The sequence below is a fragment of the Gymnoscopelus microlampas genome (assembly GCF_963454915.1).
Source record: "Gymnoscopelus microlampas genome assembly, chromosome: 17".
NCBI classification, from domain to species: domain Eukaryota; kingdom Metazoa; phylum Chordata; class Actinopteri; order Myctophiformes; family Myctophidae; genus Gymnoscopelus; species Gymnoscopelus microlampas.
Window position 1 is genome coordinate 26953559 of NC_139954.1, and position 27624 is coordinate 26981182.

The 27624-nt window shown below is 41.7% G+C and overlaps 1 protein-coding gene across 1 annotated transcript; it reads right to left on the bottom strand.

Moving 5' to 3' along the window:
• On the bottom strand, positions 1–27624 carry LOC311064386 (ly6/PLAUR domain-containing protein 1-like; the record flags this gene model as incomplete). The annotated part of the gene is made up of 3 exons (XM_084084217.1): positions 27488–27624; positions 26304–26438; positions 1–245 (listed from the first exon to the last, which is right to left on the bottom strand). Exons 1-3 carry the CDS (start codon positions 27534–27536, stop codon positions 1–3), a joined length of 429 nt encoding a protein of 142 aa, XP_083940343.1. The 5' UTR covers positions 27537–27624.

Here is a 27624-nt window from a genome sequence, read left to right on the forward strand (position 1 = left end):
TCAGCAGAGGGTGGAGGAGAACAGAAAGAGGACAGAGAGGAAGAGGACGTAGCGGTAGTGTTCATTCAGGACGGACGACGCGGCAGAAGATGGCGGGCGCTTCTTTTGTCGTGGCCCGTTGCACAGAGGCGTGTTACAGCAGCTGATGCACACGGAGTTGAGCCTGCCGGTGCAAAACTGCTGGTAGCCCGAGGAGGCGATGAGGCAGGCGCCTGACGACGCGCAAGACTTGCGGTAATGTATACCTGTAATAAGAAGACACACACACACAATTTTTTAAGTATAAGTATCAATACCACAATGTAGAAATTGTAGAAGTAAAAGACCCACGTTCAAAAGTTTACTTCAGTAAAAGTACAAAAGTTTTGGCATCAAAACATACTTACGGTACCTACCAAACGTAAAAGTGCTCATAATGCAGAATGTCCCATTTCACTTTTTTCCCCAACATTTGTCTGATACAATGCGATGTATTGTGAGCTTTTATATACTATTTTCGAATAGCCGAAGGATAAAATAGTTGTACAATACTTTCAATGGATTAAAAAGTACAATCTTTGCCTCTGAGATGTACTGCAGTGGAGTAGAAGTATAAATTAACAAAAAATGGAAATGCTCAAATAAAGTAAACGTACAAGATTGCACTTACAGTAAGTACAGTACTTGAGTAACAGAACTTAGTTACCTTCCACCACATACACACACACAGGCGTTATATTCAGAGCGAGGGGATAGTACTGTAAACTGTGTGTGCATGTGTGTGTGCGGTGCATGCATGTGTGCATGAGGCCGAAACAAAGAGTTATAAATGGATGTGGAAAAGGCCAGACAGTTGTGCTAACCAATGAGTTTGGAAATAGTCTCTGTAAACGAGGCATCACTTTGTCTCAGCCCAGCACTCCATGCCCTTTGATCTCGACTACAGCTCAAATTGAGTTCCACTGAACTCAGTCCAGTTTTACATTATTGTCAGTCCACAATATTGTCCACAGCAGTCGTTTTCCTGCCAAGGACCCCTGAAAAAAAAAAACGTTTGAAAATATTTTGTGCCAGGAGCCCCCATAAGATTTTTGTTGTTAGATTAGATTTAGTACATCATTTAGTACATCATTTAGTACATAATTTTACAACTGTCATACTAAAAGCTAAGTGTAAGAGGAGAAATAACAGTGGAGAGTGTGAAAACGTATCATCTGAATGTCACAACACATCGCGATGCGACGTGTTGTGAACTTGTAGATCTGCTATTGATTTTTTTTTTTAAAGAAAATAGGGTTAAAGTTGTTAAACTGTTCCTCATTTTGCTGGGGACCCCCTGGAATCCCCTCAAGGACCCCTGGGGGTCCTCGGACTCCACTTTGAGAACCACTGGTCTAGAGTGACCTGATGATAGTTTTTTTTCGTTTTTTTCCCTCTTAACAGCAATACAAAACACCAGAGAAGAAAATGCCGATCGTCCAATGTGAGCAGAGTGCCACGGTATTGTAGGTACAAACGGTCAAAGTACTGAACATCTGTCTGAATGGAATGGTGAACGCACCGCCCACCACCCATCAGCAGGAACATCCTTCATGCAGGACTTGTTTTGAAAATGTGCTTGGGAGGTGAATGAAGCCATAATTCAGTTTTTGCCTCTTATTTTCCTTGGAAGCAATAATTTCACTCGATCCGTTACACAAACTCTACATTTAAAAGACATTCAATGAACCACAGGTTAATGTTGTGTTCATTATCCCATCTCTCCCACACAGCCATTACAATACTATACAATAATGTTGCTATATCACTGGTGCTCAAACATTTTTAAAAAGATAATATTCCAGGGACCCCCAGAAGCAAAGATTTTAGTTAAAAATGTTTGCTTTAAAAATTATATATATATTCAAAGATCTACAAGCTCGTAGCGTGGCACAAAGTGATGCGCTATGATATATATTTGAACATTTTGAATAGCTTAATCAAAATGATTGTGATGCTATATTAACTGGGACCCCACTTTGAGAACCAATGTGCTATTTATATAGCTAAAATCTAAAATCAAAATGACACAGATGCTTTCCCGGATTGAATGGGTTAAATAAAGCACAATGATACTTTTGTAGAGGTTTGGGTTGTGTTACCTTGCCATGAAGTAACTCCAAATATTGGTGAGACATGTTCAGTAGTTTCTCTTTTGATTAGAAATCAGTAAACCAAATCGTCTCATCATTGACTTACATGGCACAGTGAAACAGGTCTTTACTCTTTTGGTAGATCCTGATAATAGTATTTTATTACAAAACCAGAAACGGAGTTTAAAAGAAGATCAGATGTCAAATATGAACATTATGGTGGTTTTACTATTTGAGGATCCGTGGATCCAGTCCAGATCTTCTTCCTAATTCAAATAGGAAAATCGACACAAAGTTGTCATTTTTGTTTTAAATGCTGTGTTGGGTTTCGCAATGTTACTGTACATGTTGTCAGAATATACTTTTTTGAGTTTTGATCAGAATTGACTGCACACGGAAACGCTGCTAATTATATGTTACTAGAAGTTCGGCCGGCTGCGCCGGCCTCACATCTAGCGCCCACGCCCACGTAGCGTCCACGCCCACGTAGCGTCCACGCCCACGTAGCGTCCACGCCCACGTAGCGCCCACGCCCACGTAGAGACCACTTGGCAGCGCCGATCACTGGCGTAGCGTCATGAGGGCTAGTGGGGCCATAATGAATTCTGCTCCGACAACAATAGACACAGCCGCCGGCCGCCAGTGACGTTACTGAAGTGATACATTGGCTGGCCCATTCACACCTTTTACAAAGCTAAAGCTGCCTACTCCTGCCTATCAATGGTCCAAGTGTGACCTGTAAAGTAGCCTAGCGTAGTCTGTAGGAGACATAAGCATGTCCTAAGAGGAGTCCAAAAGAGAATGGATCCTGGGAGTCATGAATTAAATTACAGAGGTGAGTAAATAACTACATGTGCTCAAGTACTGCACTTTACTGGATATCTATCTATCTATCTATCTATCTATCTATCTATCTGTCTATCTCTCTATCTCTATCTCTATCTATCTCTCTCTCTATATATATATACATATCTAAATGGCGAAATGGCTGGGGGGAAATGGGCAATATATTGTTATTTAATATTGTTATTTTATTATGAGTATTAATAAGTTCTGATGATTAATTATATCATATGATTATAATATTTGATTAAGATATATGATCTTATAATAATCATGGGGCATGTATAATCATTATCTAATAATCAAATAATAATACAATGAGTCATCACATCTTTTCGGTGGCGGGTGTTATACGGAAATGTGTGACCCTGTACAATCTGGTCAAAATGGCGGCCGTTTGTGTGTTGTTGCGCTCGTACACACACACACACACACACACACACACACACACACACACACACACACACACACAAGGAATGTGTGTGGAGATGGCGGCTGTTTTTGTGTGTTTGCACAACAGTGCATGTGGACACACGAATGGTGAGTTGGATGCGTCTTTTAATAATCAGAAGACGCACAGTACTGCACACACACACACACACACACACACACACACACACACACACACACACACACACACAGACACAGACACACACACACACAGACACACACACACACACACACACACACGCGCGTTGAAGTAATTTCCGTGTGCGCGCGCACACACACACATCTACAAACGGAGACGGCGTGTATTGAAATGGGGGCAGAGGTTCTGAATTGGCATCCAGGGAGTGTGTGCACAGTTTCGCTGCGAGCAAGGCAACGATGCGGGAGATTAGCTATCCACAGACGGACGGACAGGGGGTAAAACATACTCTGGCGCCATGCCTTTCGGCCTGGCGGAGACAATGAAAAAGCTAAAGTAAAGGAAAAGACCATTACTGCAACAAAAGTAGTCAACAAACTATACTATAAAACATTGGGCACATTGTCAAATAATATAAGAAAGAGGCAAACATGTTGAAAATAGCCGATCTGCAAGCTCACAACGCGAGCTTGTAGATCTGCTATTTTCACAATATTGACTTGTGGAACGGAGTCAAACAAAATGGGGGGGTCCCCAGTTCAAATATGATGTAGGGGGGGGGGGGGGGGAGGGCGGGGGATAGCCACTGCCCTAGTCGGACCGAAATTATCTGAAATTACAACATAATGCAGCCTAAACGTGCGTTGCACGGGGCGGTCCTGCCATTACGTTACATACCACAACATACATCATCTACAATGGACTAACGGAGCAGCAATAATAACATTCACCACACGAATATTGTTGACAAAGTGATTGCACAGCCGCTGCAGGTATGACAACCACGTTAGCGTTAGCTACATGGCAACTATCACAGCGCCCTGTCTGTCGTCGCTGCGACTGACTGATGGCTACAGCCATAGATATATGTAAACACTACAGCTCTCTGCGATGCCATTGTCTGGAAACTGCTCTTAGCGTGACAGGACCAATGAGAGTGAGCGCTTTCGTTGTTGCTAAGATACGGTGCATGGCACACGGCGTCTCTACCCCATAGCTTGTAGATCTCTCACACATGATTGGCGTAGGCTGCGTTGCCAGGTCTGACTTTGTGTCTAAGCAATGGTCGGCTTATTTTTGCGCGCCTTTGGGCTCGTTCGCATAGTGCGCACGGCAGCGCTTGTTTAGCGTACGTCAGCGCGACGTGGCAACGGACGTGGCAACGTGAAAGGGTGGTCACTTATGATTGGCTGGTGAAAAGAAACACCCGGACGTGAATTTTGAGGTGGCGAAGTGATTTGCATAAGTATTGGAGCATAATGCGTTTGATATTAATTGTACATCCTGCAAGTACAGTGATGGGATGCGAAGCAGCTGGTTTGACAGGCAGAATATTGAGGAATTTTGGGGGAAAATGTGGAGTTAGTTGGGCCATGTGTCTGCTTGGCCATTGAGGCGATACACTCGTGTACACTCCATGACTGTGGCCGTCAATTATGGTAGCAAGATGTGCCTGTCTAAGACAAGTCCCTAAATATTAGCGTATAGCCCTATAACTGTATATTTGTATATATTATTTGTCATTATTGTCATTCTATTCTAGTCTTTATTTTCTTGTTTTAATATTTTTTTGTTATATGTATGTAGCACAATCAAGTCCCAACAACATTGCTTGTACGTGTATAAGTCAGTGACAAATAAAACTTCTTGAATCTTGAACCCAAACCTGCCAAAGTGTCATTTTGCTTCAACAAAGCGTGAAATGCTAGAGCTTCATGCAAGGAATATTCCACCTGGAGATGGAAACTCATCTGACAACCCTGTGAGGTTGTTAGATGAGACACAAGACCCGTTTAGTCTTTTCCATCAAGACAGACAACAGAAGGCATAAACCGTGTAATAATGACTGGTGAAGAACCTATCCACAATTAGTGATAGAATTGTGCCAAGCCAAAAACGAGAGGCAAACATTTCTTGCAACTTAAAAATAATGATGTAGGATTGAGGATTTAATTAAAATATCAATTGTAACTATGTACACGTTTTTATTAAGAGTGATAAACAAAAAGTTTTGCCAACCATCTGGAATATGTCATTTAAAACTTAAAAGCATGGTTCAATGGTTGGGACGCTTGTTAAAACATCATGCTGAGTGTGAAACTGGTATTTTCAGAGCCAAACACTGTTCATGTGGAAATAATGATATAATAAAGGTGATATTATAAGTGATATGTTTCTGTTAAAATAAGTGTTAAATAGCTATATTCTGAAATTTGTTCAGGGGTCTCTCCGTCTCTCCAGCTCTTTACATGATTTCCAAGTCGGGATTAAAATTGTATCCAAACAGGAGATAGAATTAATTCAGGATATAGGATAAGTAAGTAACATGGAGCAGACAAAATTGGAACTGGAACACTATAAAATTGAAGCTGATGAATCAAAGGGTTCATCCTGATTGGATGAAATTTGTGACCCACCTGAAAATGTATTTTCCGTTTACTAAAGAGCTGGAGAGACAAGGAGATCCCTGTTACGGAACAAGCACTTATAGCAATGATTACTATCAGAATATAGAGCTTTAACTGTTTAACAAAATATTTTTTCTTCTTGAAGACAAAATATTTTTTACAGCACTTACAGCACCATTAATTACATCAGTTAGCTGAATCGAGGTGAAAGCAATCATCATCATTGAAATCAACTAGATAAAAACTAAGCTGTGATGACAAAAACGATGACTAAATATAATTTCAATTTTGTCAACATATAGAAATATAATCCTTTGCCTTCAGCCATTCCGGCCTGGCGGGGGTAAAAAGAAAAAAAGCCAGCTGCAGGTATCAAATTCAGTAGAAACTACAATGGGTGTGGATGACTGCATAAATATATTGTTTTTCATCATGAGCGGTAATTGGAAAACAGCAAGAGAACCAGATGGCAGTAATTGGAACGTGTGGCATAGAGATAATGAAGCATCTTTCCCTCAAACAACCACTGACTAATTACATAGAATATTCTGTCCCTTTTAGCCAATTAATAACCTATACAGCATGTTGTGTGATTGCTGTCTAAATGCAGTCCTGAGACATACTGAGGCATTTTAACTTTACTTTTTTCTACAAAACCAGTAGATTTATTGCAGCAGACTTGCTGTTTATTCCAGTAATCACTAATCAGTGCTTCCTTGTATCAACCCTGCACCCTCTCAGAGCAGCTGTATGTGATCACACAGCACTTCTATTCTTTTGTCTTCAAGAAGAAATGGGTGTTTGTGTTTGAGGAGTGCAGCATTTTGAGCCATTTTTACACAAAATAGTAGGTAAACACAGATGTTACCAATGACACTAATTAAGGCTCTGATCCATTCAGGTCAAACAGAGTCAGGCACCCCATCATGCGGAGTTGGGTCACTGGAAAGACTCTGCTAGACTAAACGTAACAGAGATTTAATTCAACTAATTCTAATTGATAGAATTTACATTATATATATCGTTGCTGTCCGGCAGAGACCAGCTAACGCCATTTAATCTCCACATCAAACTGGTCGAGAGATGGCAGGTGTATTTATACTGTGGTGATTGCAACAAGGATTGGCTGTGGTGAGTGGAGGCAGGTGTAGTGGATGCAGTTGATCGTGAATGGGGAGTGGCTAATGAGTGAAGGCAAGTGTGGTAGAAAGGGAAGCGATTTAGAACGGGGAGTGGCTATATATATATATAATGTAATGTCATTTTCCTGTTTTATCATCTATATTTGCACATTTCAGGGTGTTTATTGGTTCTTTGAATTAAACCAATGTTTCTCATGTAAAAAATATAATTAGAAAAGCACGACTACCACGGAGCCACTTATGTTTTACATACTGTAGTTTGTTTGATAGGAAAGTGAGTTATCAAAATATTTATTATTCTTTAATTAAACGGATGTCTGGTTCCAATTCCAGCTACTTCGTCATTGCATTTTATTAAAAACATAAAGCAATCATCTGTCATAAAAGACAATATACACAGTAAACATTATACATACAAAAACTACAATAGCATGACACTGCTGGATGAACTGATGATGATTCACTTTTTTGAGGCGGTCTTACATAATCCATATGCGCGTGTGCATGTGTGCGTGTGTGTGTGCGTGTGTGTGTGTGTGTGTGTGTGTGTGTGTGTGTGTGTGTGTGTGTGTGTGTGTGTGTGTCTATATATGTTCTGTATGTATATGTATGTATGTCTATGTGTGTATAATATATATGTTCTGTATGTCTATGTATGTATGTATGTATGTATGTATGTATGTATGTATGTATGTATGTATGTATGTATGTATGTATGTATGTATGTATGTATGTATGTATGTACTATATGTATGTATGTATGTACTGTATGTATGTATGTATGTATGTATGTATGTATGTATGTATGTATGTACTATATGTATGTATGTATGTACTGTATGTATGTATGAATGTATGTATGTATGTACGTACGTACGTACGTACGTACGTACGTACGTGTTTGCAGCTATAAAATATATGTAATGTTTTTCTGTTTTCTGTAGCATCTCTGTTGATTTTTGACAGAACAGCGGCGAGATCAACGAGAGGCGGGCTGAGACGAGAAGACATCCTGAACCACAGTTTAATCAGCATATTAATGTTATATGGTCAGACTGTGTACTACATCTTTTAGTTAGCTGACTCTTTTTGATATACTCTGATAGACTCTAACAATATTGTTAAAGTTCTTGTTTCATTGCACAGCCATGATGGGGCTATTATGCAGTCATCACAGTGACGGTGAAGTTGCGAGGCAACTTTGTCTCCTGGCAGAATGCTTCCAGTCGTGCAGCAATTAGAGTTCATTCGTTTTTAGATGCCATGTCTGAATTTAAATGAAAAATGGCTCTTTTAAGTATAACTGGTGTGTAGGGTGATGTGAGTGAGCGTGGTGCTTGTGGGTGTTATACCATAGAAGGGGCATCACAGAATAATATACTTAACATAATTGTAAAGAATTAAATCTTAAAACTCAGAACAACTTCGACAGACACTCGCTTGTCTCTAGAGCTATCAAGAGCATGACATTAGTTGATGATTAATTGTCATACAGATAATTGCGATTAATGATTTTATTTTTTTCCAGTTTGCCTTTTAGGCTTTGTAAACAAAAACTGCACAAGGCAGATAATGACAAATATACAAAGCCTACTACTGAAATATACAAACTGGCAATGACAGGTACCAATAATCTAAATAATTAATGTACTATGGCCAACACAGGCCATATCCTTAATAATTGTACAGTTTCGCAATTTCAAAAATAGCCAATCTACAAGCTCACAACACACATCATGACACGTTGTGAGCTTATAGATCTGTTGAGAAATATATTAACATTAAAAAATGTTTTGACATAAATGCCCAAAATAGGTACACAAGGTTGAAAGTGGTTAAAAAGCGACATGGAAATAATTACATTAATTCCATCCAGCTGTTTTTATACAGATGAATGGAAATGATTCTATCGATTATCCCAAAATAATTGCGATTAGCTCAATTAATTGAGATCAGGCGATTATGTACTAACTGTGTAAGGCCTACTTGTCTCACTGACATTCAGGGCTGGACTTCTGTCATGCCTCCATGACCACTGGCTACTGAGAGGTCCCTCATCCACCCTTGCAGACACTCTCATCACTGATACTCATTAGGGCCATCTGTACATTTCCTAGTGCTGTTGTTATGGTATTTGACAGCTCGCTCATGTGCAAACAACCCACACTGCAGAAGTGCAGGTCTGAGGATTGGAGACTGAGCAGACGAATCTTTAGAGCAATGCTGTCCAAATCGTGTGCAGAGCATACACAGGTTGTATTGCACCTTCAATGGGAGAGTGGGTAGCTAAGGGAAATGAGAATAGTTAAATGAGTACCAGCTCAATGGCCTTGTGACTGAGACTGGGAGGCTGGGATTCAATCCCCCGCTAGCCTCGGAAACCCATGCTTTTTTTTTTGTTACAAAAGAAAAAAAAGCCTGGGAGAACGGTGCAGGAACGATGGTCTTAGGACCTTGTTATCTCCTAACCAATCAGAGTGCAGAGGGGCGTCGCTCTAAATTTGGTGACGTCAGCGTGCTCCGTGTACAGGCCGGGGGGGGGGGGGAGGGGAGGCGGGGACATAGATTGGTGAAGCAATAGCAAGCGGCGCACGAATCCGGGCGGCTGGGTTTGGATCCGCCCTTCGAGACCATCGATTGGGCTCGTTCTTTCAGTCTAATCCCCCGCAGAGTCAGACCAAAGACTATAAAAATGGTACCCAATGCATCCCTGCTTGACAATCAGCATCAAGGGTTGGATTGTGGGTAATTCCCTGCGACATACTAGCATCATGTCCAGGGCGTGTACATCATGTGACATACTAGGGTCATGGACCTGTACAAGCTGCCTCCAATTTTAGGCATGCTATTAAAGGCCAAATAAATAATTCATACATTTTAAAAATCTGCGCAAATAGAGATATATAATCTCACAACTTGTCATGATGCGATGCACTGTGGTCTTGTAGATCAGTTATTTTTGCTATGAATAGCAAAAATAATTGGGTGTGCTTTGACTTGCCCATGGGTGTGATATTGTACTGTTTTGGAGCGGAAATCACTGCAGAGGGTGGTGAAAATTGCTCAGCGTATCATAGGCTCTTCATTACCATTAATCGAGTCTATCTACCAACAACGCTGTCAGTCTAAGGCCCTTAGGGCCCTATATTGCACGCCGCCTTGCCCTTTATCCCTAAACTTTTTTACCATTTTTACTATTTCGAAAAACCTTTTAAAATTATTAAAATAGCTGATCTACAAGCTCACAACGCGTCGATGTATATCGGCTAGTTGAACTATTTAAACATATTTTCCACAATAGTCAAATATGGCTAATAAGTTTAGACATAAGGGGTAAGATATGGCCCTCGATATTATCAAGGACGCCTCCCACCCCACCAATAGACGGTTCCGCCCCCTCCGCTCACAGAGGCGAATGACCTCATCCACCAGATCCAGGAACAGCCATTTCCCCTCAGTTATTGTTTTGTTGAACTCTTAATCCAAGTGATAGTACTTCCCACCTGCATTTTCCTTCATTTGTTACTATTCATTAAGTATAGGAAGAAAGATTCTGCTTTCATTAGCTTGTGTAATGAACGTGTGATTTACACAGGATTTCAATGCTGCATTTGAAATCCTACGGAGGAACGTGAAAAACCTTCCCCCAAACAAAAGCATCCCTTTGACAGCGTATCCATCTACAAACAGACTCCAAAATGTCCCGGTGGATAATTGTACAATGACCACACTGACCCCCAAACAAAAGCTTAAAGCTGAAAAGGAGCTTAGATAAGAGCCCATCCCGCCCTGAGCTATGCTGGTCAGGTAAACACTTCATCACAGGTTCACCAAAGCAGAGCTGAACATGTTCTGGCAAAATAGTGTTTCCCCCCCTTATCTGAGCTATTGCAGCGTAAAGGTGAATTAAAAGCTGGTAAACAACAAAGAAACGGTCAAACCTACCTATGTACATAGTGTACATATACATTTACATAATAGTACTGTACGAGAATCCGAGTAGTAGTTTAGTGAAAGCAAAGTACCAATAATTATTTAGGGATCAATATACTGTATATATTTGTGTAGTAAGCGTTACACTGAGCTTCTGGCTTGCTAGTAACACCAGAACACCTGTGAAATTCCCAGTACCCAATGTCATAAGGTATAATGCATCATGACTTTTTTCCACAAAGGGTTTGAGCACTGGTGTGGGGTGTTTTTTTCTGGCCAACATCATCACAATAAATCTGACCATGCAGCCAGCGGGGGAACACTCAACTCAGATTGCATGAACGCAATAAAGATTTACAAACGCAATGACGTTTTTGTCTCTCTCTGCTGGGAGGGATTTCACTTCATTTGTGTGTGGAAATTTGAACATTCAGCACTCCTATCTTAATTATTCTACTGAGAAACTTTATAGAAAAGTGGAAAAAATAACATATCAGCTTTCCAGCACTGCAGGAAAACACATGCTTGAAGGACTAATGTGAAACGCTTTGGTTGGATGCACAAAGAACGATGAAGAATGATGAACAGTCCAGCGTCTCAAAGTCTCTGGTGACACTTGAGGATTTCTCTTTTTAAGTGAGACAGATGAATCAGCCTGAAGTTTCAGAATGCATGAAATCAAACAACAAACTAACCAAGGCTCATGCAATGTTTGCAGAACTGTTACAAGGGACACCATTTCAGCTATGTAGAAATCGACCCTTTTAGGTGACAATACAGCATAATAGGTCCATTCATACTCTGGGGGTTAAAGCACCAGATTTTGAAATAGTTTGCTGTGCCGTAACGATTCTCCAAACATTGATTTTGTTTTTAGGTTTCTGAAGCCCTTTAAAGAATGTCCTCAAATTAAAATACAATTCAGCCTAAGCATGATGTTACTGCTAGTGTTTTCCAATTAAACTCCAGTCCCATCCACACAAAATGTACAGTCCAGTTCCTCTGAACATGAATGTTCTGCTCAATGGCACTGGAAGCAGGGCAGAGGCTCATATATGTGATGTCAAGCTAGGTAGCAAGTAGTACAAGCAAGTAGGTGTGGTCTCACACAGCCATATACACTGTTGTGGATGACATGGACCCCTTGGGAAAATAAGGCGGCAGCAATGAGGCAACAATGCAAGCTTATCACCCTCTCAGTCCTTTTATCACCCCCCTCACCATGGCATAACGAGTCTATGTCATAAAAACATAGAATCTAATAACGTGTGGCACCCCTGTCAAATTTTGAACTAGCGATTGTGAACAAAGTCGTTGCACAGCCGCTTCAGGCATGACAACCACGTTAGCGTTAGCTACATGCTAACGGTGAAAGTTTGTTAGCGTTAGCCGCATGCTAAGGGCTCATGTTAAGCACCCCTGGGCACTAATCATTCAAATACAACAAACGCTATCACAGTAGTGGAGTAGTAGTAGTAGCAGGCTGCAGTGACCTAAAAGTCTTGACAATATGAATGACAGGGCGATTTATTAGAGAAATGACGGTGATTGTGTTGTCCAGCTCAGCTCGCACAACTATCACAGAGCCCTGTCGTTGCTGCATCTGATTGTGATGGCGTCAGCAAGCTCTCTGCGATGCTGCTGTCTGGAAACTGCCCTCAGCATGACACGACCAATGAGAGTGAGCGATTTCTTTGTTGCTAAGATACGGTGTATGGCACATAGCGTCTCTGCCCCATAGCTTGTAGATCTCTCTCACATGATTGGCGTAGCCAGGTCTGCCTTTTGTGTAAGCGATGTTGGGCTTATTTGGGCGCGCTTTTGGGCTCGTTTGCATAGACCACGGCAGTGCTTGTTTCTTGCCCGTTTCACGGATGAGGCAACGTCAAAGAAGGTGCCAGCGTCAAAGAGGTGCTCGCTTTGGCTGTAGAAACGGACCACCCGGAAGTAAATCGGAAGTAAATTGCGAGCTGAAATATATGTAACACCGTATGATTTTTAGATAGTAGAAGTGGAGACACATGTGAAGGTGGAAAAGAAAGTAGAAGTACTTATATACTTTTGTATGAGCGATTTTTGTAGCAAGTTGGGAGGGAATTGGACCACTGCTTTGGTCGTGAGTTGTTCCTAAAATGTTCAGGTTCCAAAGGCGCGGGGCTCTCTGATTGTGGTGTTGGGATGCCTTTTTTAAATGGATAAAAAAACACAGCATTGCTGGCAGGTTGTTCCTCTTCACCTCCTCGATGATCTTCCTTAAGGCCAAGATCATTAAGAGAAAATAAAAATACTCTAAATGTGGACCGAAAGAGACAATATGCATCCAGATGCTTAACCTTATTTGTTTAAATTATATTCTTATTCTGTTATTTCATACCACTTATTTCTAAAGTACAAGAATGTAACTGCCTAATGCTGCAATTTACTGTACTGTATATTGCATGTGTGTGTATGTACACACCTTGAACTATTGAACCATTCAGATATGATCCATGTTGATAAGTTGTGTTTGTCAAATTTCATATAGAGGCAGGTACGTGTGTATGTGTCTTTGTTTGTTTGTGTGTGTGCATGTGCGTGCGTGCATGCACTCACACTCTCTTTTACTCAGTGGCGTAGATAGCTAATTCAGTCAGTAAAATGTATCTTTTCTTTATTGCAACACAAACAAACTTTGTGGATGTCTCATTTTGGAACTACGGTCCGTCATCTTCATTTAAATGAAATCTGGACATCGTCCGAGGGTGGTTTAGCGAAGGAAAAATAACAAAAACAAAAAGCCCAAGTCCTTCACAAAGACACAGGATCTAAAACCACGTTTCCAAATTATAACAAGAGATGACTCCTAAAGTCATTCAGAGTTCCACAATAGAATGGTGAATTGTGTCATTGTGACAAAACCTCGCAGTCATTTCTTCTACCCCAATGCAGCAAATTAACTTTCATGAATAGAATTGGCTCATTTAGATAAGCAGTGAAATCGTGCGGGGACACTTCTGCTGCAGACATTCTGCTGCCCCCTCGCTGGTCCCGTCAAACAGAGGCAGTGGGGTAATGGTAATGGGACCTTAGGTTGCTGGGGTGAGTCCTTGGCCTGAAACCTTTCCTTCCCTTCCCCTCTCAACAATTACTGTCAACATGCCTGTGCGCATGGCAGTTGACCATCACAGTGGCGTTTCCAGGGTCTTATACCTGGGGTGGCAGAGAGGAGGCAAGGTCACTATCAAGGACATGGGAGGAGCTGGGATTGAACAGGGTCTGATTCCCATGCGACTGCTCTACTATAAATTACTGCAGTGGTTCTCAACCTTTTCAGGCCGCGACCCCCCAAAATAATCATATTTGAACTGGGGACCCCCCATAATAATCATATTTGAACTGGGGACTCCCCACCCTGACAAGCACCTGGAATTGTAGGAGTTGAGGCATTACATTTAGTTTGACTCGGTTCCACAGATGAATATTGTGCAAATAGCAGATCTACAAGCTCTGTGAACGGCTATTTTCACATTTTTTGCCTCTTTCTTGTATTCTTTGACAATTTGGCCAATGTTTGACCAGTTTTTATAGTAGGCTATATTTTGATGATTACTTTTGATGCTTTTTTCCCCCATTTCATTTATTTTCTTTTTTTTATTTGTTGTAGGAATTAAAAAGGTCTTACATTGTCACCCACCCACAGGTTGAGAACCACTGGGCTACTGCACTGATGCTTACAAAAATGTACAATATGAATGGGCGGCAGTGGCCCAGGAGGTGTGGCTGCTTGGGAATTGGAAGGTTCCTGGTTTGATCCCTTAGCTCATTGGTTCTCAAAGTGGGGTCAGGGGACCCCCATGGGTCCTTGGGGGGGTACCAGTGGGTCCTCAGCAAAATTAGTTAATATAGCGTCACAATCCTTTTAACTACTTTAACCACATTTTATACTTTGGCAATTAAAAAATTGCAGATCTACAAGCTCATAGTACGGCGCTATGAGCTTGTAGATCTGCTTGATTTTTTGAAAAATCCCTGGCACAAAATATTTTTTAAGTTAAAAAAAAAACTATTTTGAGTTAAAAAAATGTTCGCTTTAAAATATATATATTCAAAGATTTGCACACATTTTCAAAAGAAATTGTAGATCTACAAGCTCGTAGCACGGCATGAGCTTGTATATCTGCTATTTTTGAATAGCCCAAAGTGTAAAATAATGGTTATAGCAAAAAAAATAAAAATAAATGACACAGTCTGCGTTCCCGGATTGAATGGGTTAATTGGTTCCCTTCATATGTTGCTATACTAATATCTAAAGGCTTGCATTGTGGACATGTTCATGTTTAATCCATGTCCACCTAAGCATTTTGAGGTGCACTACATTACATTCCTGATACACCGCAAATTATGTAACTCTGAAAGTCAAAGAAATTGAACTATAATGCATAATACTGTAACTCTCTCGCACAATGGTATCGCGTGCTGAAAATAGCAGCGAGTATGAAAAGGGCTTAAGGGTGACCTCCATATCTGTCTTTATAACCACATAAATTGTGATGAGGTTGTGTTACAGTATGTATTTGGATATTCCTGGTGCTGTACAGTAGATTCTCATGTCCAAACATTTAGACATGAGATTCAGTGCAGCAACATCTCACACTGTGAAATCGGCAAGGCATTTCATGGCCAGTTATATTATACTCATGCTCATATCTATAATAACTTATCAAACGGTCGGCGAAAGGAAGATTTCACAGCAACAGCGCCATTTTCTGCTCCAGTGCTGTGAGTTATCAGCATCACCTGAGAAAGATACCACACTGTGAGAGATTCACCCCCATCCCCTCGCTATCCAGACCTCCTTTCACACCAATCGTAGGGGAATCATTACACTTATTTGTCTTGTCACCAGGCCACCCCATGTACCCCCCCCCCCTCTCTCTCTCTCTCTCCCTCCCATGATGACAACACATCTCCAGTGTTAAGACCAACAATTGGGGAGGGGCACCGATGCAAGCAGTGACAACTGCTAACTGTGACATATGTATATGAGCACCTTGAGGGATTCATTAGAACACGTGGTTCTCAAACTTTTTCATGTCAAGGACCCCCAAAATGATATGTATTTGGTGGGGACCCCCCATCTCAAACATATTTTGTGCCAGGGATTTTTCAAAAATAGCAGATCTACAAGCTCATAGAGCAGCACAAAGTGACGTGCTATGAGCTTGTATATCTGCTATTGTTGTATAGCCAAAGTATAAAATATGGTTAAAGTGGTTAAAATGATTGTGACGCTATATTAACTAATTGGGACCCCTGGGGTTCTCATATTCTTTGACATGTCTGTATTGTGAATTTTAAGTAGTTTCCAAGATGAATCTAATCCCTGTTCAATGACAAAAACAATCTTGCCAGAGAGTAGTTGTACTCATTCTACAACTAAAAACTTTGCTTATAAACATTTTAGTTTATAATTATCTAGAAATAGGGTGGGATGCTGGGAGGGAGGGGAGTGGGATCCATGTTCTCCTTTTGATAATATTTGCTAATTCATTTTTATGGCCATTGCGAAGATGTTTGATCCCTGCTTCTGGTCAGATAGAATTAAATACCATTATTTATATACTATTACAAATATTATTTTTATATTATTTTAGATAATGTCATATTTTACAATTTAATTAAAATGTATGTTCAAAAAAAATGTTTTTATAATTTATTTACTACAAAAAAAAGTAAAATAGAAGATCTACAAGCTCACAAAGCATTGCAATGCCATGCGTTATGGATCTTGTAGATCAGCCATCTTCTCTATTTGTCATAGGAAGTATATAGGGCTTAATCGGTTCAGAAAATGTCCCCCACTTTTTACAAATCGAACCATCTAGAAACACGGTTGAGTTTATTAGTAGGCCAAAACCATACCAACCCAGAGTTGAGACCAGGTGGTAGTCACAGTTCTACATGCTTCCCTGCATTCCCATTAGAACAGTCACCCACCCAAAGCCCATAGAAACTGTGCCTGTTCCCCCCCCCCCACACCGACCACGTATATCAATTCAATCAAAAGTAAAGAAGAGCATAAAAACCTAATAAAATATACCATTACCAATGCAATAGTCCAACAAAATAAGATAATTAAATGTGGACTCTTAAACACTCTGTCATCTAAAACTGTATTAGTAAATGACCCAATATCAGTCTTATCAGATTTATCCTGCTACGATAATTGGCGGCCACACTCATGGAGTGTACACGAGTGTATGGGCTGTGTATGGGGCCACTCTCCAAGCAGACACATGGCCCAACTAACTCCACATTTCCCCCCAAAATTCCTCAATATTCTGCCTGTAACAACAGCTGCTTCCCATACCGTTACTGTACTTGCAGGATGTACAATTAATATGAAACGCATTATGCCCCAATACTTATGCAAATCACTTCGCCAGCTCGCAATTTACTTCCGGATGGTTCTTTTAACAGCCAATCATCATCATCTGCGGACCAAAACTGAGCACCTTCGTTGCCACATCCGTGAAACAGGCAAGAAACAAGCGTTGCCGTGGTCTATGCAAACAAGCCCAAAAGCGCGCCCAAATAAGCCCAAAATCGCTTACACAAAAGGCAGACCTGGCAACGCAGGCTACGCCAATCATGTGAGAGAGATCTACAAGCCATGGGGCAGAGACGCCATACACTGTATCTTAGCAACAACAAAATCGCTCACTCTCATTGGTCGTGTCATGCTGAGGCCAGTTTCCAGACAGCAGCATCGCAGACAGCTTGCTGCCACCATCACAGTCAGACGCAGCAACGACAGGGCTCTGTGATAGTTGTGCGAGCTGAGCTGGACAGCACAATCACCGCAATTTCTCTAATAAATCGCCCTGTCATTCATATTGTCAAGACTTTTAGGTCACTGCAGCCTGCTACTAATGTAACGAATGTTTATGTCCACTACTGTGATAGCGTTCGTTGTATTTGAATGATTAGTTCCCAGGGGTGCTTAACATCAGCTCTTAGCATGCAGCTAGCGCTAACAGACTTTCACCGTTAGCATGTAGCTAACGCTAAAGCGGCTGTGCAATCACTTTGTCAACAATGCACGTTTGTGTGGTGAATGTTAATATTGCTGCTCGGTTAGTCCATTGTACATGGTGTATGTTGTGGGCTTGTGTGTCTTGTGGAGAACTGTGTAGCTCCACAGCAACTCCAGTAACTAACGTAATGGCAGGACCGCCCCGTGCAATGCACGTTTAGGCTGCATTATGGTAATGTAGTCATTTCAGATAATTTCGGTCCGATTAGGGCAGTGGTTCTCAACCTTTTCAGGCCGCGCCCCCCCAAAATAATCATATTTGAACTGGGGACCCCCACATTTTGTTTGATTCCGTTCCACAAGTCAATATTGTGAAAATATCAGATCTACAAGCTCACAGCGCCTCACGTTGCGAGGCGTAGTAAGCTTGTAGATCGGCTATTTTCAAAATGTTTGCCTCTTTCTTATATTATTTGACAATTTGGCCAATGTTTTATAGTATAGTTTGTTTACTACTTTTGTTGCAGTAATGGTCTTTTCCTTTACATTTTTATTTTGTTTTCGGTAATAAAAAGGTCTTAAATGTCCTTAAGTTGTCACTTCACTATCACCTGGGGACCCCCCCAAAATCATGTGGGTGTTGAACGTTAGTGTGGTGAATTATTTATTATTCCTGCTCAGTTACTCCATTGTAGATTGTGCGCCCACATAAGCCCAAAATCGCTTATACGACAAACAGAACTGCCAACCCTCATCGTACACAGCATTAGCTGCTAACGTGGCCTGCAACTTGGATTCTGTTGCTGCTGGTTGTTAATGCCTGCTAATAGTGTCTAAAGCATATATGTGAATGTTTATGTCCATACTGTGTTGCCGTTAGTTGGGTTAAATGACTATTAGCCAAGCACTGCCTATAATGAGCCGTTATAGCCTATAATGAGCTAACAAACGAGTAGCATTAGCATGCGGCTAATGCTAACGCTGTTGATGTGACTGAAACGGAGCTGTTACACATCTTACCAACAACCTGTATGAACGTTAGTCTGGTAAATGTCATCAATGCTACCTAATTAGCCCGTTGAAGAGTTTCATTTTAGTGTATTTTGTGGGTTTTTGTTACACAATATAACATAATGGCAGCGACGCGTTGCTGCACAATCAGAGGGCATCATGGGAAATGTAGTAATTTCTGCTAATTTCGGTTCTACTGTGTTAAGCTTGTGTTACATTACTGCTGCTTAAGGCCCCTGCATGCTACCAAATGAGGTGGTCACCCTAACACCGTTTGTGACCACCGAAACGGGCCTTAGGTGGGCCCCACCAAGGGAATTCTATGTGGGGCCGAGGTGGCTCTTAACTGGGATGCCCATGTGGGTTATAAGTGGGTTCCACTGGCTACGCCACTGATATGCGCTGCCAAGTGGGCGCGGGCGATACGTGGGCACGGGCGCTAGAGCTGAGGCCCCGCGCAGCGGGGCCGAAGTTCTAGTTGTCTTAATAGATGTAGTGTTACGGAAACATGGTTGGTTTCAGGAAACGGGCCTTAGGTGGGCCCCACCAAGGGAATTCTATGTGGGGCCGAGGTGGCTCTTAACTGGGATGCCCATGTGGGTTATAAGTGGGTTCCACTGGCTACGCCACTGATATGCGCTGCCAAGTGGGCGCGGGCGATACGTGGGCGCGGGCGCTAGAGCTGAGGCCCCGCGCAGCGGGGCCGAAGTTCTAGTTGTCTTAATAGATGTAGTGTTACGGAAACATGGTTGGTTTCAGGAAATGGAAAAAAGAACCTGTGTTCCATTGGGTCCTATGTAATTTGTATTAAGTCGTCAAGCTCTTGTTAACTCTTTTCATTGGTTACATATTTATAAAACCCACAGACAGACTTTCAACCTGACGTCCGTATTTTGGGAATTTCATTATAGCTGTAAACTTATGCCATAGACGCCGATTCCGTGGATGCTTCGGGGCCTGAGCACCCGAGGAGAAAGCTGAGCATGATGTATGATATCCCCGGTCTGATACCGTACATAATTCTGAACGGATTTGTGTCATTCAAACGTCTATGTAATATGAAAAGTCTGATTCCTTGTGCCAATTATGTTTTTATCATCAGCCAATCAAATGATACGAGTTGAAATGTACTCTCTCTTGCTCAAATCTGTGCTCTCTCTCTCTCAAAGCCACAGCTTTGTTTTTAGCGGTGCCAACCGCTCTATACGTGGCTTTGTCCGTATGTCCGTCCGTCCGTCCGTCCGAGCCTGACGGCAAAGAAGAAACACATACAAACACACGCACACACACACACACACACACACACACACACGGCCTTGGACATTGCCTATGCCATCTCTCCTCTCTTTGGCCACACGTGCCACTGCTTATCAAAGAGGGGTCCAGGGACCCCCAATGATGTTATGTCCGTCCGCCCGTTTATAGCACGGGATTTCAAACAGCTATAACTCCAGTTCGCAGCATGCCACCAAGTCCTAATTTGATATGTGGACTTAGACCACCAATAGGGACGAGCATGAATTGCTGAAGTTATCAAAGCAGGCTCCAGGGACCCCCCCGTAAGTTATGTCCGTCCGCCCGTTTGAGCACGGGATGTCCGTGGAAGCACGGGATGAGCACGGGATTTTAAACAGCTATAACTCCAGTTTGCAGCATGCCACCAAGTCCACATTTGGTATGTGGACTTAGACCACCAATAGGCACGAGCATGCATTGATGAAGTTATCAAAGAGGGGTCCAGGGACCCCCAGCGCCCGTATGAGCACGGGATGAGCACGGGATTTTAAACAGCTATAACTCCAGTTTGCAGCATGCCACCAAGTCCACATTTGGTATGTGGACTTAGGCCACCAATAGGGACCAGCATGAATTGCTGAAGCCGCGCCCCCTCTGTCTTCCCATTGGCTGGCCTTCAAACAGCCATAACTCAAGTTCGCAGCATGCTATGGAGTACAAATTTTGTACATGGACTAAAGCCAGCAATAGGGACTCACTGTCATTACTTAAGCCCCGCCCCCTCTGTCTGCCCATTGGCTGGCCTTTAAACAGCCATCATTCCAGTTTGCAGCATGCTACCAAGTACAGATTTGGTAAGTGGACTCATACCACCAATAGGGACGAACTGAAATGAGTTAAGGCCCGCCCCAAAGGCACCGCTTCCTTCACACAGGGTGTGATTTTTACTTCAATGCCTGTCTCAAAATGCACAGGATGCACAGGGGTAGTCTGTATAGGATCTACACACTGATTATAGCTCACGTGTGTATCAGAGGAGTGCATGCACCAAGACGGCACTGAAGTGGAAATTTACCATGTTCTCCCCCAACCATTTGACACTGAAAGATGTTTTATGATAAAGCGTATGTGGACAGTGTGGATTTACAAAATTAGAATGACTAGGGTGCCTGGCCTACTCGGGTGCCACGCAAGTCGGGTGCCCGTTTGTGCAATACTCATCAGGTCTTAGGCGTATCTCACATTTTATCACAGGCCACCACTTATATTGTCGAAGTGGTATAAATATGACACATAGCTCAGCCAATCAGTGAAGCCGATGGGTTAAATATTAAAAGCTGTGTGCCTTTATTGTTATTCTGCGTAAAACACAAATCCTCGCTACAAATTGAACCATATGAAGTGCAGAAAAATAGATTCATAAAGAAAAACACAAAACTTGCATGACATTGGGATTCAGTTCCTACTTGGGACTGAATTTCAATACACAACCCTAGTTGCACTTGCAATCATGAACAGTAACCAAGTCAGATAATACGATTACATTAAGCTGGCCAATCATAAGGTTCACTGCAGTTCAACAGTCAATGAGGGAAGTGGTCACCTGCAGATCAACGAAGACCACAAATAACTCCATTACGAGCAGGAATGATTACAACTACACACCCTGAAACCCTTATTTTGTGGATATAAGTGTGTGTGTGTGTGTGTGTGTGTGTGTGTGTGTGTGTGTGTGTGTGTGTGTGTGTGTGTGTGTGTGTGTGTGTGTGTGTGTGTGTGTGTGTGTGTGTGCACACGCGTGCATGTGTGTGTGATTGCGTTCAATGACTTTCTTTCATCATCTTGGAACTGGCCTGGGAGAAAATAGCGGCTGACCCAGTCCATATCTCTAATGACAGTGCAGAGATGTGGCACAGAGAGGTAATTCTAAGTCTTTCTCAGTCCCCCTGCTGAGGCCTCAGGGGCCTCCAACACATAATAGGCAGTGGACATTTAAATGTACGGCAGGAAGCTTGCCATGTGGCAATGACAGCTCAGTGTGAGAGCTGAGAGGACAGGTCTCTTTAGCCAAATAAAAATAACCACTCCCTTGTCATTCAGCAAACAGATGTAAATAGAATGGAATGATGATGATGTTGAAACGGGTGCACACATCAATTTGATAAATAACACATTTATTTTGTTGCTTTAATTAAAGAGTATGGTCTAGACCTGCTCTAAAGCACGTTTAGATACATTGTGATTTGGTGCTATAAAATAAAATACAATTGACGTGACGTCCCCCCCCTTCCACAACACAATGGTAGGGGAAACAGTGAAAGATTTAGAAATAGTGCATTGCGGTTGTATGCCTCTGCCAACCAGTTGCCGTTTATATCTATGTCTGACCAGACTCATATTTGTAGTAGGACTTGGAAGGAATTTATTGTCGACTATGTTTTCACACCCGTCCGTCCGTCCATCCGTGCGTGTGTGTGCGTCCGTCCGTCTGCCTGTGAGCAGCTAATCTCCGGCACTACACACTATTTTTGCTAAACTATTTTTTTGTTACTACTCCTACAGATTTTGTCCAAACATCACGTCAATCGGTACACATTATCGATGATCTGACTTAAACCACATGAACCCTATTAGTGCGTACCTATTATGGGCTAAACATAAGCCAAAAATAGCTGATCACAACGCGTTGCGAACTTGTAGATCGGATATTTTCAGCAACTATGATTTGGTGTAGATGGAAATATTAGCAGATCTAGCATAGAGGCCTGAGGGACCCCAGTCAATTAAATCTATGTAGAAATCTATGTTAAGCTTGCGGTCAGGGAGACAGATGAGGATGGAGAGAGACTCATCTGTGCTGGGGGAGTGACACTGAGGACACACTTGACTGGTTCTTCATGTTCTACATCTACACCTGAATGTACACCTGAATGCAAAACCACGGCTCCATACGGCAGCAATCACGCGGTGAGTGTACTTAGAAAGATCAAATCGACCCACTCGTTACAATTCCAATGACCCAATCTAAAACCACATACCAGTCAGATGGCGGTATAGTTGTGCGAATGCATCCATTACATTTACATCAAATACAAACACTGATAAGGGCGCGGTCAGTTATAATTCCCAGGGTCCGTCTTTCCGCGCGGAGGAGCAATAATGATGAAGCTGAGAGATAAAGGCATGGATGTTCATGAGCATTCATGTGGAAATTTCCTATTAGAGAACTGCCGACTCTGCATTACAGCGCTCCTGCCCTTTGGATTGGGAATGACATGTCATACATCCGAAGACAGGGGCTTATTGCTTTTATTCAACCTTGCAGGGCTGGGTTGTATGTGTGTGTGTGTGGGGGGGGGGGGGGGGGGGGTGTAGCGACCTGTTGTCGTTGGGATGATGACAAAGCTATCAAATAAGCATAGTATGAGAACAGAGGTGTAATTTGGGAAAAAGAAATAGAGGGTGGCAAACAAAAGTGACCACTTAAGCCCTTTTTCAAAATTTGCAAAAATAGTGAAAAATAGAGGAAAAAGTTTATTTAAAAACTGTATAGGCATTATAGGCATGTTAGTCTGTAATGTAGATGGATGGTCATGGATTCAGATACACAAAACATTTTCAGAGGTGGAGAAAATATGCATAAAATAACTGAATTTGAGGTTAAATGCACACACTAGAGGGTGGAAATTGCCATCCCCTGGGACCCCAATAAGCCCCTATAAAAGAACAACAGAAACACTTTACTCCTAAGTCCTAACAAGGCAAGTCAGTAGACTGAAAAATCAAATAGAGACCGCAGAAAACATCAAACAGCAGCATTGAATCTGGTGTGAATGTTCAGGAGAGATTCAGATGTGGACAGCAAATTTTACAATCATATTCCAGGCCCGTCTTAAGTCATTAGGAATTATGTGATTGGGCATGCACACTTCCACCAGAACGCTTGCCAGTACATGGCTCTAGAACATACACGCACACTCGCACGCAGAAATGCTTGCACAAACGTAGTCATGCTGGTTTCTCACACACACACACACACACACACACACACACACACACACACACACACACACACACACACACACACACACACACACACACACACACACACACACACACACACACACACACACACACACACACACACACACACACACACACACACCATGCTGGCTTTTGTTTCTTTTAACATCTCTCTCCCACTCACACACACATGCTCTTGCGTGCGTGCACCAACACACAGAAATAAACATACAAGAACAAAATGCATTTGGGCAGACACAGTGTGTAACAAGCCCACAGGGGGATTTTAATGGTCCCTAAAGCTAGGTGGCCACATATCGATGGCTGTTCTATAAACTGCCAGCTGCAACATTACTTTTACATGCTGAGATATGGTCACCTGCAAATTGCACAGAATAGCCTGAGGCTGGTGTGTTTGCTATCCTATCCAGGGTCACAGCCATGAACAATTGGACTACAGGAAAAATAACAGTTGGAAAACCATTATTATCTGGAGACTGCAGACAACAACATCAATGTTGTCCTGAGAGATGCTTGCTAAGCTTGCAGACAGTTATCATGACCAGAGCATATCAACGGATATGATTATTACAGTGGTGTAAAGTAACTAAGTAGCCTACATTTACTCAAGTACTGTACTTAAGTACAATTTGAGGTATGTTTTACTTTACTGGAGTATTTCTAATTTTAAATACTTCTACCCCACTACACCTCAGAGGCAAATATTGTACTGTACTTTTACTCCACTACAATTATTTGAAAACTTCCTTTGAAAAAGGAAGAGTGACATTTTGTATGTACTGTATACGGTATAACATTTTGCGCACGCACACACACACACACACACACACACACACACACACACACACACACACACACACAGCTGTGGCTCAGGGGTAGAGTGGCCGGATGGCAACCGTGAGGTTCCCAGTTCGATCCCGGGCTCCCCCAGAGTTAGTGTCGAAGTGTCCTTGAGCAAGACGCTGAACCCTTAATTGCTCCCGATGAGCATGTTGGTGCCTTTGGTTTCCTCCGCCATCGGTGTATGAATGTGTGGGTGAATGTAATGCACAATCTATGTAAAGCGCTTTGAATAAAAGTGCTATATAAAAGCACCATTTACACACACACTCTCACACACCCCCCGTATATATTGATGTGAAATTAGTTTTTAGCCCTACATTTGATTTTAAGCACATTGTAGCTGATAGACAAAATAGGTTTTGTATTCTCCTAATAGCTACAATGTAACCAATGCAAACCATGTTGTTTGTATAGTCTGTTTGGTGTTGATTGTTTTAAAATGGACTACAATGGAAACAAGCTTCAGCATTTTTGTGATTTTATCGATTTCGGGGCTTTTAATGATGATTCTATGTTCTTTTAAATGTTGCCAATAAAAGTATTGTATAGTATTGTATTCTATCTTTCTCTCTGCACTGATCTCTAATCAATTGATACCTTTATCTATGCACATAAAGTGGTCTCTGGTCTGGCGATAGTGAGAATCTCTTTTACACTTTCTCAAATTACAGCCACTAAGCATAACACACATCACAGATTATAATGTGTAATGATGTTGATGATGTATTCCTTCTGTATGAATTGATTCAGATACAAATGGCATTTGTAATGATAATTATTTCAAGCGGAACAACATAAAACAAATACACAGGAAAATCCTCAGTGTTCATTTAATAACAGAATAAACCCCTTAAATCCTAACTGAAAATCCTACTGCCCCAGAGTATGCTAGACCAGTGGTTCTCAAACCCTTTTCAAGTCAAGGACCCCCAAATTGTGTATTTGGCCGCCGACACCCATCTGAACATGTTTTGTGCCAGGGACCCCCAGAAGAGAAGATTTATGCAAAAAATAAAAAAAGATTATTCAAAATATGCTGTTTTTGAATAACCAACATATAAATGTATATTTTGACCCCTGGGGGTCCCCGGACCCCACTTTGAGAACCATCTGTGTATCATAACCTACCGTCTTTCTTCACCAGAACCTCCTTCTGACACATGTCCTGCACGTTGACGGTACAGTTGACGATGAACTCCGGGGTGGAGCAGTCATTGTGTGTGACTTCCTCACACTGGTAGCACCGGATCTGCAGCGCCAGCCCTGCAACACGCACATACTGTCATCAATGTGGACAGTACGTATGTTACAGTATGTGCGTGTATTATATATGTTGTTGCATGCATGTTTGTTTGTTTGTTTCTATGTATGTATGTTTGAATGTGCAAGTATAGCCATACAGTCTGTCTGTCTGTCTGTCTACCTGTCTGTCTGTCAGCCTTGGTTGATTTATTATGCAGAACATCACATGCATTCACTATACAGGGATACACACACATCCACTAACACCAACTTTGATGTCACTCACTCAACAGGGACCAGGTTATGATAATATAATAATAACAATAATAATAATGAAACACATTTGAATTATGCCTTAAACTGTATATAAACTGTATTCCATTATTCTCTGTGCTAATCATATGTAAAACCTCAGAAATACTTTATAGTGACCTATCTATCAGTCAGAGGGTGGTTTTCTGTTGCCTCTGTGTAGAACTACTTTAATACATACAGTACTATACTGTAACAGTTCATTAGCAATGGTTGCATGGAATTCCTTACCAGTTTCATAATCATAAGTAGTAAGTAATACATATTTTAACAAGGTTAAGGTTGTATTTGTTTATACAAGGAATAATGTAGAACACTTGCCAATGATCTTTTTAGAAAAGAAACCTGCTACATCATTAACTGAATCCATTGCTTTTATAGCTACTGCCAATTACAACTCTCTTAGCTTCCGTCAAAGTTTAACCAAAATAGACATTCTGCATTTGGCTTGTAAAAACGCCTTAACGTGCACAATAGGGAAACATTAAGTTGAAAGTTCTTAAGCGAATCTTTGAAAATCTTTCAACCAGGCTATTTTTCTATGTTTGCATGAATGCTTTATTCAGTGCGCATCTGCTCGAGTAGCCTAATTATGATTCGATATAACCTGTAACTTTGGAATTGATCTATATGGTTCATAATCCAATTGTTCAGAGATCAGTTACGCACATGTTGGATCATATCAAGCTTTTACGCGCAAGAACGCGGTGCCATGGAATCATGATAAAGCCGAAATAAAAACAGATATTTTAACATACCTGACTTGACAAGGCACACGATCAAAGCTGTGACAATAAACAGCCGCATTGTCCCTGTTGTATCGAGTTGGACAGAAACATCAGACTTTTTGGATCAGATGACAGGTAGAGTCCACAGGCTGCTCATTTTGCGTCCG